This window comes from Chelonia mydas, chromosome 16 (assembly GCF_015237465.2).
Source record: "Chelonia mydas isolate rCheMyd1 chromosome 16, rCheMyd1.pri.v2, whole genome shotgun sequence".
In the NCBI taxonomy this organism is placed as follows: Eukaryota; Metazoa; Chordata; order Testudines; family Cheloniidae; genus Chelonia; species Chelonia mydas.
The window spans coordinates 23,609,314-23,622,046 of record NC_057857.1 but is presented as its reverse complement, the minus strand read 5'-3'; the positions used below and the strand labels follow the sequence as shown (position 1 = coordinate 23,622,046).

The 12,733-nt window shown below is 42.8% G+C and overlaps 1 protein-coding gene across 7 annotated transcripts in view; it reads left to right on the top strand.

Moving 5' to 3' along the window:
* The window catches only part of MAPKAP1 (MAPK associated protein 1), a 156,998-nt gene extending 150,295 nt beyond the window's left edge, over positions 1-6,703 (top strand). For 6 of the 7 annotated variants that reach the window (XM_037879315.2, XM_043530237.1, XM_043530235.1 and 3 more), the window contains 2 exons: positions 2,562-2,659; positions 6,098-6,703. In XM_037879315.2, the coding sequence (XP_037735243.1) occupies positions 2,562-2,659; positions 6,098-6,223 (224 nt within the window). In that variant the 3' untranslated portion in view covers positions 6,224-6,703. Of the gene's footprint in view, positions 1-2,341; positions 2,461-2,561; positions 2,662-6,097 lie in introns of those variants that run through there. The other variant, XR_006286122.1, reaches the window with a different exon arrangement.
* Positions 6,704-12,733: the final 6,030 nt, after the last annotated feature.

Below are 12,733 nucleotides of genomic sequence, written 5' to 3'. Positions count from 1 at the left end.
ATCACGGGTTTAAACAAGAGATGAGGGTGCTGGGGAAGGTTTCCCTGTGACGCTGGCCTGTTTTCCATATTTCAAGCAAGCCTATTGTCTCACTAATTTTTTTTATTAATATTCTGCTGTATAGTGTTATTGCTTATCATCTACTCTTGTTAATATACCGTAGGACTGCAGGGATTGAGAAAAACACGTTCCTAGTGATTCTTTTAATTCTTTATAGAATATGTAGTTTGTGCCTCTGCAATACAGAGTTGAAGTAGCAATTTAATGCTGCTCCTTCTCACTGAAGAGATGGGTGCGTGAGCCAGAGAGCGAGAAGAGATGTTGTGTTTGCAACTTGCATCTGAACCCATTGTGCATATTCACATGTGTTTTGAGAGGAAAACAGGAGGAAAAACCCTTACATGAGTGGAAGGAGTTCAGGTCATTTGAGCTGGAGACAGGGTAAAGCTCACCCCCACTCCCGTCCCATCGTTCCAAATGCAGGCTGCTCTGCAGAGAGTTCCATACTCTCGATCCACTGGCGACACCATTGCTCCATCCTCAGCCTCCTGAATTTCCCCCAGGAGGGCCTCCTGCAGCCGTCCCCTGCTCTCTGCACAGCAGAACTGCCCCACTTGCCCTGTGTTCAGACCCATCCATGACTATGGGACCGTGGAGGATTTAGCTTTTAAGCAGTCTGTGCCCTGGGACTGTGTGATGGGCCAAGTGAGCAGGGGAAGGATTAATACAAGTTTTGATACATTGCAACTACTTATTGTTATTAGTAATATTTGGTGCCTGGAGATCCCAACCAAGATAGGAGCCCCGCTCGAGTACAAGACAGTCCCCTGGTCACACAGCAGGTCAGTGGCAGATCTGGCAATAGAGCCCATGTCCCCTGATTGCCAGTCCATAACCCTATCCACTGACCGAGCTTCCTCTCCCACTACAAAATGGGGTTGAGCAATCATTTGTGTTTGTATTTGAGAACTGTTCAAGGTCCTTTGAACACCCCAGAATAGTCTGTCTACATGATCACAGCCCATTACCTGGGAGAATATACCATTGGGATAGGAGAGAAACAAACCTAGAATGAGACATTCCAGGTGGGCTCGTGAAGTGACAGTTCCAGGGAGGACCAGTTTTGGTATGTGCATTCTCAGGAACTGTGAAGAAGACTAGCCCATTACCAGCAGTGAATAGAGCCCTTTGGATTCTTGGCCTGTAGCTTCTGCCATATTTTCAAATTCCAGTGTGTAACATCACCTTGTACCATAAAAAGCCATCAACATTGATAATTTACAAAGTTATATCCTGTCTCCATGAATAGTGTGTGTGTAGTTGCACTCGTAGAATGTTAAAAGATGCTGAATTCAGTCCTTAGCAGTAGCCAGCCATGAATGAATTAACATACCGATTAGCCTGTAGCTGAGACTTCCAGCATTTTTAATACCACCAAAGCTTCATTCGTCAAATGATTTAAAGTTTTTTTAATTATTAGCCAATTTTTCAATAGAGAATTTATATTCCTGATTAGTGCGTCATAATGGTGCTTAATTAACATGCCATGATAAAATACTGAGGTCTCAAATTTGTTGGCCAGGGTTTCCTAGCATATATCAGTTGATTTTTGAAGATCTGAAGAATTAGATAACGTAAATAAGATTGCAAATAAGGCTTCCTCCGGGAAAGAGGTGAATTTACAGTAATGTGGCTGTTACTTTATGGATTAGTAACTTTGACCTTTGAACTGAATAAATTAAATGAAAACTGATGAAAAAGCTTACATACAAAATGCATTGAGTTTTAATTTTGAAACCATTCATGTTCATATGGTAAAGGACATTTTGCCCTCCTGTGAGTTCTGCCATTAGGACATCTGCCCTGTTCACATTAATTTAAAGATCACCAGCTTCCATGCCATTCCACTAGACCAGCCACAGAGATTTGCCTACCTGCCACCAAAATGTTGCCAATTTAATCTATAAAACTCTTTTCTTTGGCTGAGCAGGGGTTAGGCCTGTCAGTCAGATGGTACATTAGTAAGAAGTATGACTAAATTTTGATTTCAACTATCCTAGAATAAAGAGCTAGTGTTTCTAACTGGGAAGATCTGTTTTGCAATATCATTGCTACAGAATTTTTTTCTTTAAAATTACAGTACTGTTTTTTTTATTTTTACAGTGATAATTCTGGGGTTAATTGGCCTTTTATCTTAAATATAACACTTATCTTCTACATGTGATGATTATACAGTGGGTAGTTTCATAAAGTAGTTCTAATGTGGTAATTTAACTGAAATATAGTCTAGGGCTGAATGGGACCTAACTATCCATTTGATAGATTTTTGCATTTCCTACAGTGGGAAAATGAACTTTATTGAAGAGAGTTCAGCTGCTCCTGTAAGCCACCACTTGCCTTAAATTGAAATGACATGAGAAGCCTGTCAGCATTTCATTACTTCCTTCTGCTGTGCGGATGGTATGCTAAAATCACCATCTGTGGTTTTTTTCTGTCGAGCACACGAGCTTTGCTAAAACTTTAGCGAAGTATTGTGAACACTGTATTTTTTATCTTTTCAGGTCATGCAATATTTAAACTTACATATCTAAGCAATCATGACTACAAACACCTCTACTTTGAATCAGATGCTGCTACCATCAATGAAATTGTCCTGAAGGTGGGTATTAAAATTTAATATAATCCAGAATTCTAGGTGTTTTATCATTCGTTAGACATGAAAACTGAAAATATTCAGAAGGTTCTCAGTGCATGTGGATAATGCAAGGCATAAGCCATGCTGAGAGGCTTTTATTTGGTTACCACTGAATTTTCTGGACTTCGTATATTGGATCCATTTTTCAGACAACCCGACAGCAGGCTAGGAGTGTATACAATATATTTTGGTATAAGCACTGATGTAGCTCATAGTCTGGAAGATGTCAGTTCTCTATGGAATTGGAACCTACCAAATTTTTACTTTGTTAGGTAGTTTACCTTTAGATTTGTGGTTTATATTTAAATATTTAAGATACAAATTAACCCTTAAGAAACCGGCCAGTCCAGATGCATGTACCCTGTGTTTTAGATCCTTCTGGAGTTTCTCTGTCATCTATGGATTTTACTAACCAGGACATACAGTACGACTGCTAAACTTTAACTATTTGCTTCCCATATCCTCCTCAGAATCATTCGAAAATGTTAGTGCTGGTAGCCGTATAACCAGTCTTCAGTAATTCCACTTGAGAACTTTGTTTCCCATGTTAGCCAGTTTTAAATCCAAGCCATGCGGGATGTGGCCTTGTGCCCAATGACTAATTTAAAAAAAAATACTACCAGGCCCTTGCAATAGTCCCTTCTTTTGGGGCAGATATTCCTGTCTGGCCACGGTCTGCTCAGTGCAAGTCCGGTGGGGGGAGGCAAAGATGGTTTTAAGTGACCTTATGTTCCCCCACACTGGGGCTAGCCAGGGCGCAAGTTGTCCCAGCTCTAAAGCCTGCCTGGCTGGCCAAGAGACAGTTATGGGTGCTGAGGGTCCCGGGGCATGGAGATATCCTGGTCAGACTCCTTTTCTTCTCTGAATGCTGGGAGCTGTGGGAATAGGGGTAGAGTAGGAACTAGTACAGTGGCTTTAGGTCATGGGAGGATCCCCCTGTGCAGAGAGAATTCACAGGGCACTGCCTCCACCAGATTTCTGGTGGCTCTGCACCCAGAACAGCACAAACCAGACGCAGCAGGACTGCAGCTCGGTCCCTATGATTGTTGCTAGGGCCACCGTTTGTGTTCTGATGAAAAGTGCCCTCTGAGTGGATGGGTGACTGGGAGCCTAGTCCATGCATGAAGATTACAGGATTTGTCAGTAAGCTCTCACTTCAAGCACATAAGCAGAGTTGATTAGGACTAAAGAAGTGGGGTTTTTACCCACGAAAGCTTATGCCCAAATAAATCTGTTAGTCTTTAAGGTGCCACCGAACTCCTCGTTGTTTTTGTGGATACAGACTAACACGGCTACCTCTCTGATACAAGAATCTACAAGCATTTTATGAACATGGAGTTTAGCTTCCCTGCCCTGCAGCGAGGTTGCTAAATAGTTTATTATCTCCATTTTACAGGTGAGGTACCTGAGCCCACACAGCGAGCAGTTTATCCAACAGAGAAAAACTTCAAGTTATACCTGCAATTAAATAACTGAGCAATAGGAATCAACTTCACAGCAGTAGTGGCTTAGTTTAATACAAAGCTGGAGGAGTGCTTGATGATGGCGCTCTCTGAACTGCCTGGTGTATACGTACACCAGATAAGGAAAGGGGGGAACCCTAGCATTACTGGAAACAGTGAAGTTATTTAATAGTTCCTTTCAAATAGCTTCCTGCAGTTTCTCAGTGTAGTTAACAAAAGGAACTTCCTCTAAGTAGAGATGGAGAATATTTAAACAAAACTTCCACTGCACTTCAGGCTTTTCTTAATAGCCAGTGTTAATATTATTCAAAGATTTCATGAGGACTCTAGTAGAATTATAAACCTGGATTTGACATCAAAATAATTTTCATGGTCACAGATTGATTCCAGGTTTATGACTTCAACACGGGATCAAGCAGAGAATTGTAATTCTGGCAGGACAAACTTCTCTCGTTGCTCATTTAACAAATGTTTTCCCAAATGCATGTCTCAATACAAAGAGAACAAATTTTTCCACCCTACTATTTTATGTTTTAATAATATTTTATCATAACGGTTTGCTTTTATAATGACTTGTTATATGCTCAGGTTGATTTACTTTCCGAAACAAACCATCATAATACTGTTGGAAGATTAAACTTAATTTTCTGCAGTCTATTATTTTTGTAGCAATTTAAAATGTTAAGTGATAACTTTAATATGCTATTCCCTATGCTTAATAGTATTTTCTGTGTAAAGGTTATGGAAGTGCTAAAATAACTGACGTGATAAAGCATTACCCTAAAATATGGGTTTAACTATTTTTGCACTAAAATTTTGAACTTTTACATTGGAACTTTTATCACTGCTTGTCTTAAATTAAACGATTCCACTCCAGAAGTCTTGATATATCCAGGAGTATTAATATATTTTTGGAAGACTAAAAGGACAGACTTGATATGGGTAAAATGAAAATTCAGGACACAGATCTTATTGAACACAATAATATATTACCTTTCTGTACCTATGTTGTAACTTGTTTATATAGAGCATTTTTCTGTTTCATAAATAAGTTTTCAAGTTAAGCCTTTATTTCTTTCTCATTCTGCAAGCATTAGAAGATGCAGAGAAATCAGACTTTTCAAATTAGATTCTTTACATGATCAAGTGACAAAGACTGAGGCTTTATTGACCATGAAAACTCGCTATATTTTTATGCCTTAAGCCGTAATATGCAATGAAAGTGAAACACTCTACAGTGCATAAAATTGTGCAAGTTTTAAGCCACAGCGTATTAACCAGCTAATGGCAGACCAAAGGGCATTTTTATCTTTTGATTCTTGCATTAACCTTCCATTAAAATTATCTATGTGATTATCAGAAAGCACTGGAGATAATAAATTTAGTGAATAGTAGGCTTGTTAAATATCATTTAAAAATGCTTTCATCAAGTAATATGTGCCAAAATACATGGAAAGTATGAGATTAGCTGAGTATGCAAACATCATAAAGAGAGACTGTTTTGTATTAAAGCTGATAAAACCTTTTATTGAAGCCTAGTAATGTATTAGACCAGCGCTGTGAGTCTTCATGACTTATTGCATTCATCTGGCAATTTGGCTAGCAAGTGGCAGAACAACAGGGATCAAGTTCTGTGAGCCTGTGCACTTTCATTGTATCTCCTGTAGTCCGGGGATGGTGGAAGACTACAAGCAGTAACATTACACAGCCATTCCTGTAAGGTGACAAGACCGGAGGGTCAGCAAGCCCAAAATTAGAAGAGTACTTTCTTGTCTATGGGGTTTGAATGTTCTGTGCCGTTCCTACCTTGTTCTTTTCATTGGCTTCACTCTGGGGATGGGTTTAAGTGAATCATTGTTCAGTGATGTGAAGGTTTGTGTGTTCTCAGGCCATTCCACCTGAATGTGACTGAAACTAAATTTTGTTATGTGTTTTCCAGGTTAACTATATTCTAGAATCCCGAGCAAGTACAGCCAGAGCAGATTATTTTGCTCAGAAACAAAGAAAACTGAGCAGGAGAACAAGCTTTAGCTTCCAGAAGGAGAAGAAATCAGGACAGCAGTAATGTCTAGCCTAGAGCAAAAAACTGTCCGCACAATTCGAAGGAGAAGCTCCCAACAGCCTGAGACAGGTGGGAGCCAGAACTATAGAGATCTTGCTGCCAACAGCCAGGAGCAGCCAAGGAAGAGAATCAGTAATACACAGTTTCTCATGATGAACAGATGACCCCACTTTGGTTATGGGAAGTCTCCCTTACGACAAAAACAAAGAGCCATATCAGCCGGAAGGAGGGGACAGTGCCACTTACGAGTCCTTTGATTAGAAATGAGGAGGATGTAGGCTGGCATCGTTTGAGAACTATATTATGCACAATCACAAGGAAAGATGTGGTTACAAATTATTTCACAGCCCGGCGAAGATAAATTCTATACATCTGTTATATACACATGCGCACGCGCGCACAGGTACTGCTTGTGACATGATCAAATTTCTAAAAATGAAATGTATCCATTTTTACTGTTAATAAAGGTGTAACCTTTCTCCAGGTTTATCTCATGCACCGTTCTTTTGAGGGGTAGAGTTAAGCTGCAGCCTATTTTGTCTCTTGTTTGCGTCCAGGGACAGGGGTGTAGTCACTGCACACAGTGGATTCTTGAGGAAATGTTGATACAGCCAAGTCTGGTTTTTTTTCAAGCACGTTTAGCAGCTGCATTTTTCTACTTTGAAGACACATCTTGTTGGAAGTTATTTACCTCCAGTAAACTTTGTGTTTTGAAAACCATGGCAGCTTTTCTGGAATGGAAGGCCAGGAATCTTTCTTCTTGGAGATGGGGTCTCCAGGAATTATGAGTTGCTGAATCAGCAGAGAAATTCCTGCTCATTGGGCTGGGTTTCTGGTCTGTCTCTCTGAGAGTTTTCACCTGAGGATTGAGAAATAACTTTGCTTTTTCTTTTGTATTAACATTAGTAAACGTTTTATAAATAGAAATGAAGACTTAGTTTGTACTGGGATTTGTAACTGTTCCAGTCTTCCCCATCTCTACAGAGTTGGGTGCCATATTTCTGAGGGTAGTGGGAATTGTAGCTGCCCTTTTGTTTTCATTTTGGTTCACCAGAAATGTCTTTTATGAATTTCTGTATGTTAAAGACAGATAAGAGCTCTGTGAACCTGTTGTTCTCAATTTTGTATCAAGTGGATGCATATGGCTGTGCTAAGAACACTTGGCAGGATTCTGCATGTAAGAATGAAGAAAAACCTCCTACAGAAATCTGCAACACAAACTGATTTCTGCTGGTTAGACCAAATATTTTCTCCATGTTCTACTGCCTTGCAGTGAGATTGACCTACAGACCATTTAACATGTTAGAACTCCTTTCTTTGTTTTTGTATTAACAAATTTTCTTTCTCTGAGCCTTAATGTATAGTTTAGGAATAAACACTAAGGCAGATAATTCTATATTTTGTCATTCATATGTTGCATTAAAGGTCTCAAATTTCTAAACTTTTAGCTTGTTCCATGGGAAGAACTGTGAATGAAACCCCTCCTGGAAAAGCTGTAGAATAGCATTTCCGCTGCATGAAGCATTCTGATCACCCTTGCTAGCTGGCAGAAAAGGCCTTTTCCTACCATGTTACTTGGACTTTGTGGAGAAGTAATAATGGAAGATGAATGTAAGGGGGACAAATCTTTTATTGTCTGGTATTTATGTTTTTAACTATTTACATGCACAAATGCAGCAAGAAGCAGTGGAGAAAGAAACTGCCAATCATGCAATGGAAATGGCTCATTCAATTAATTTTAACATGAAATAGTTCGCAAAGTGAAGTGACCGTGCTCTTTGTCAGCTAGTTTTCAGTCTTAGAACGGAGCTGCAAAGTGGCATGCTCCAGTAAGAGAAATAGCATACGTTCGCCACGTTGTTTCTGACAACCACAGGACTGTTGTGCAAGAGACAGTGAATCAAATTTGGTTGCTGTCAGCCTAGACACAGCTACTATAAGGGACCATTCCGTATGGGCAGTGGCTTGCTTTTATTAATCCCTCATGATGCTGAATTCATTAAAAATGTTTTACATGTACAAATTTTCAACCCCCTCTATGGGTATACAATCACTCGTGTGCACAACATGACAATCTACACAGGCAAATGCCATTTGTGCCCCACTTGTGTGTTACAGTGGGGTTTGTGTGTGTGTAACTTCCCTGCAAACATGCGAGAGTGAAAAGCTTGCTCATGGAAGCTACTTGCAGTTGCACAAACAGGCTGAGGTCCCGCAGAAAACATGGCCCTAAAATTAAGTTCCTGGATGCCAAGCCCAAAAGGGATCATGTGATCATCCTGTCTGACCTGTATAACCTGGGTCACAGAACTTCCCCAGAATGGCAACTGCCCCAGCCCCTATCTACACCCCCACCCCCAGACAGGCTCCCACACCTATCCAACCCCCCCGTCCACTGACTGCCCCCAGGACCCCTTGCCCTTTATCCAACCCCCCTTTACCATGCTGCTCAGAGCAGCAAAGCCCGGGTGCCCAGCTGGAGCCAGCCATGCCACCGCCACGCTGCCCGGGAGGAGCAGCGGGCCAGACCACTGCCCACGTGGCGGCATAGCTGCTGGGGAGGGCGGACAGAGGGGCAGGGGCGAGCCTCCCTGCCCGGGAGCTCAGGGGCTGGGCAGGACAGTCCCGCGGGCCGGATGTGGCCCACCTCTGACCTAGACTATGGAACTAGAAGAGAAGAATGACGCTGGATGTCACATTTTCAGAGCTAACCCCTGACTCTTTTCTACAAGCTGGGAATGAAGAGAGGGAGAGAATACCAGTTACTTCTGGTTTGAAGTGCATGGTAGCTACTCCAATGGGATGGGAATGGGGATTGAGCGGGAGCATGTGTATTGATTCCAAACTGACTTGCTCCCAGTTATAAATTTACTTTAGAAACATCAGAGCCAACTTAACTCAGGGCCTGGAGCTGTAAGCTGTACGCCCTCCCTAGCTGCAGGAGACCTCACCCTCTCCCGCCGAGCAAGCATTTCTGCTTTTACAGCTTTGGAAAGAGTTAAATCAGGGCTCGTGATTGCAATGTGCGCACAACTGAACACAGATCCATCACAGACTGGTCTTTCCCTAGTAGTTGCAGATTTAATTGATTCAGATGGGCATTCAAGTGGGTCAGAAAAGCAAGCTGTTCGTTCTTTGCCTTGTTACTAGGTTTAGGCAGAATACTGTAGCTGCTGACTTGTGACAAGGATGACTTCTCGCTTAAGTACGTTGGTATCTATTGGGTGCAACAAGATTTTTTTTATTATTATTACTGTCTGTTCTCAAAAGTGCTCAACCTACTTGTGTGTGCTAAGCTGTGCGCGTGACCGCTTGCACACCCAGGAGGTAAAATTTACACATGCAAAAAAAAAAAAATCACATGCGTCCACAAGTGACAGTGCTCAAGCTGCAACTGCACGTATAAAGTTTCATGTTCACAAATAGAAGGATGTCATATTTTGGAATTGCCCCTTTTGAGTACGACCCTTACAAGGTAACCATTTGTTGCATCACCATCTGTAAGCAGTACCTCCAACTGACAATGAAACAATAGATTTGTACAGGTGAATAGAGCTCATCAGATCACTACAGCCATGCTGATGAAGCATGTGGAGCTTAGTCATGTCCAAAACAGTTAATAATATGTCATTTTTTAAAGTCCCCTTTCTTTTGCCTTTGTGGGCAATGCAAATACGTAATTCTTGTCAAAGGAAACATTGATTATTAGTGATGAGGAAGGGTCTTCCCTGATTGTTCTAGGGGGAAGGGGACAGAAAACCCAATAGATGTTTGTGGATGCCTGAGCCCTTTTCCCATCTTTCAATAATCATAAAAAGAAAAGCAGGACATGTGGCACCTTAGAGACTAACCAATTTATTTGGCATAAGCTTTCGTGAGCTACAGCTCACTTCATTGGATGCATTGGTTAGTCTCTAAGGTGCCACAAGTACTCCTTTTCTTTTTGCGAATACAGCCTAACACGGCTGCTACTCTGAAACCTTTCAATAATCATGCCTTTGCTGCTTTACGGTTATTGGTCTGTCTCGGAAGAATTTCTGTTTGCCCACCTGGCAATATGTGACTTTTTACAACTGCATGAATTGCAGTGTCCCAGCATGCAGGACAGCTTCACCCGACTGGCCCAGCCTTTGTCCCCAAGGCTGCATTATCCAACTGGTTTCAGCCAGCAGGGAACTCATTTTTCTGTCTCCTCCTTCCGAGACTATGCTTTGGGAAGGCGTAGCTGGGTTGGCTTTCACATTTGTCCATGTGCTTCACGTGGTCATTTGGGTGTGTTTTCAGATGACGTTTCGGCATCAGTTATATTGTTTATCATCAGAAGAAAAGCCTCGTTGGGGTAGCAGCTTGCAGATTCTGTACCTCAGTAAGTTTCAGTGGGATAGGTGGCATTGTGCAAACTGTTTTACTTCATAACGATCCTTCAAATGGTTCTGTTCCCTCACTGTTGTGCCAGCTTCTCAAGTAATGTGCAACAAAACTTTTTGTTTTCCCAGTGATGAGATTCGTCTTCCCAGCATTTAACTTACGGCTTGGTGCATTGCGCTGTGCCTGTCCTCCCTGTCTTCTCACACGCGGAGCTGCCACTGCTAGGGCGGTAGATAGGTGGTTCCAGATGCAAATGGCTTGAAATACCACAGCATCTTGCAAAAATGATCATGAACATAAAGGTGCTTTCAGCTTCATCGGCTGTCAGAGGGGCAGGGGAAATGTAGATGAGCAGAAACTGAACGAGCCACCTGAAGATGAGCAGGGGCAGGCGCGTGACACAGTTGACATTCCCCCCACCATCATCCTTGGAGAGAGGTTGCAGCTGGTGCAGAGACATCGCATTCAAAGTTAAGCCTTCGTATATACTACTTTCATCTGCTGGGCACAAGGGCATGACTCCGCTTTTGATAGCGAGGGTCACACCTGGACCCTGCTAGCCGCCTCCTGCAGCGCTGTACTTGGCTACCTTCATGACCATGAAGCGTGAAGATAGCATGCCGCTTATCAGGAAGCAGCAGCAGCATTAGACAAATGGAACCTAGAGCTGGCCTGTGATCAGTGTCCTTCAGAATTCATTAGGGGTGAAATCCCCAGCCCTGGGTAGAAAGCCAGCGCAAGCCCTGTGTGCTGCTTAAAGCTTGAGGAACTCAAACGGGACTGTGGTGGCCCTCTGAACAGGGCTGGATTTCACCCTGTAGCCCTGGTAGTATCCTGAGCTCTCCCACCAGCATGTCCTAGTGCTTGCTGCTGACCTGCTCTGGACTGAAGACTGGCTGGCTTTAGGGACTAGTGGAATTCTTGCTCACCCAAAGTTGTTAATGCTGTTAATCGGCGTGTGGCCTATCCTTACCTGGGGACAGCTCTGGGCTCCTAAACCGAGCAGTATCCATCCCTGAGTTCTGGACATCTGGTCCTGCTGCAGTTGAGCTTTCCTTGGAAAGCTTAATTTGTGCATCAAGGCACCAGTGATCCAATCCACTAGTTGGAAACTTTTTGTCTAAACATCCCGCTTCTAAAATCAGGGGAGGTATCCCAGGGCATTCTGGGATTGAAGAGCTGGTTAGCAAGAGGAACTCAATGCAATTGCTAAACGAACTTGCTTTTTCTTAGTGAATTGTCTGAACACAGATAGCTAATTGCATTATGACTGAGTGTGCTGTCTGAGACAATACCTGAAAATGTTTGCGCTGCGCTCTTAAGGTGGCCAAAGCGTTTAAGAGATTTGCAAAAGAATAAAAAATCGAATGAATACGTGATCCATGGTGTATTCCTGTTCTTCGCAGTGCAACCGCACCTGGGCAGTGGTGACCGCGGTGTCCCGTAGCCTGAACAGTGCAGCAGTGACTAATCCGTGTGTGACATCTGATCTGGGCGGCTCTCATGCTAACGAGCCCTCGACTTCAAACCGGATTGATGCACTTTGTGCTTGCTTTCCAAGAAGATGAAAATGTAAGCATCTGCAGGTGCCCATTCAGATCAGTCTAAAGGTGCGTCTACATTGCAATAAAACACCCACAGCTGGCCCGTGTCAGCTGGCGTGGGCACGCAGGGCCTGGGCTGCCGAGCTCTAACAGGGCAGTGTAGGTGTGATGCTCAGACTGGAGCCTGGGCCCTGGGGCTCTCCCCCTTGCAGAGGGGCAAGGTGGTGGGGCGGGAGGAAAGAGCACTCTAGCTGACTGCTAGAGATTTCTACTGCAAGGCAGCACAGTACCCAAAAGTGTGAATATGCAGAGCCATCTCAAAGGACTCTGGGTACAAGTACCCTTCATTTGCCCTTTTCTATACCGTCCTAGACAGCCATGTTAGAATGTGGGTGCTGGATTGCCTTGACATTTGTATTAGATCAGAGATTAATTATACTATTGTTTAATGACCTAGAGGCATAAAAATTGGTTACTTCAGTGTCTTTGCATGTGGCTGGTACTTAAGGATTCCACAGGAAGAACCCAGCTGTCAGGCTGCTTCCTACTGCCCTTCTAGCCACAAATTCCCATGGGAATAACTCCTGTTTTTCTGCAGTGC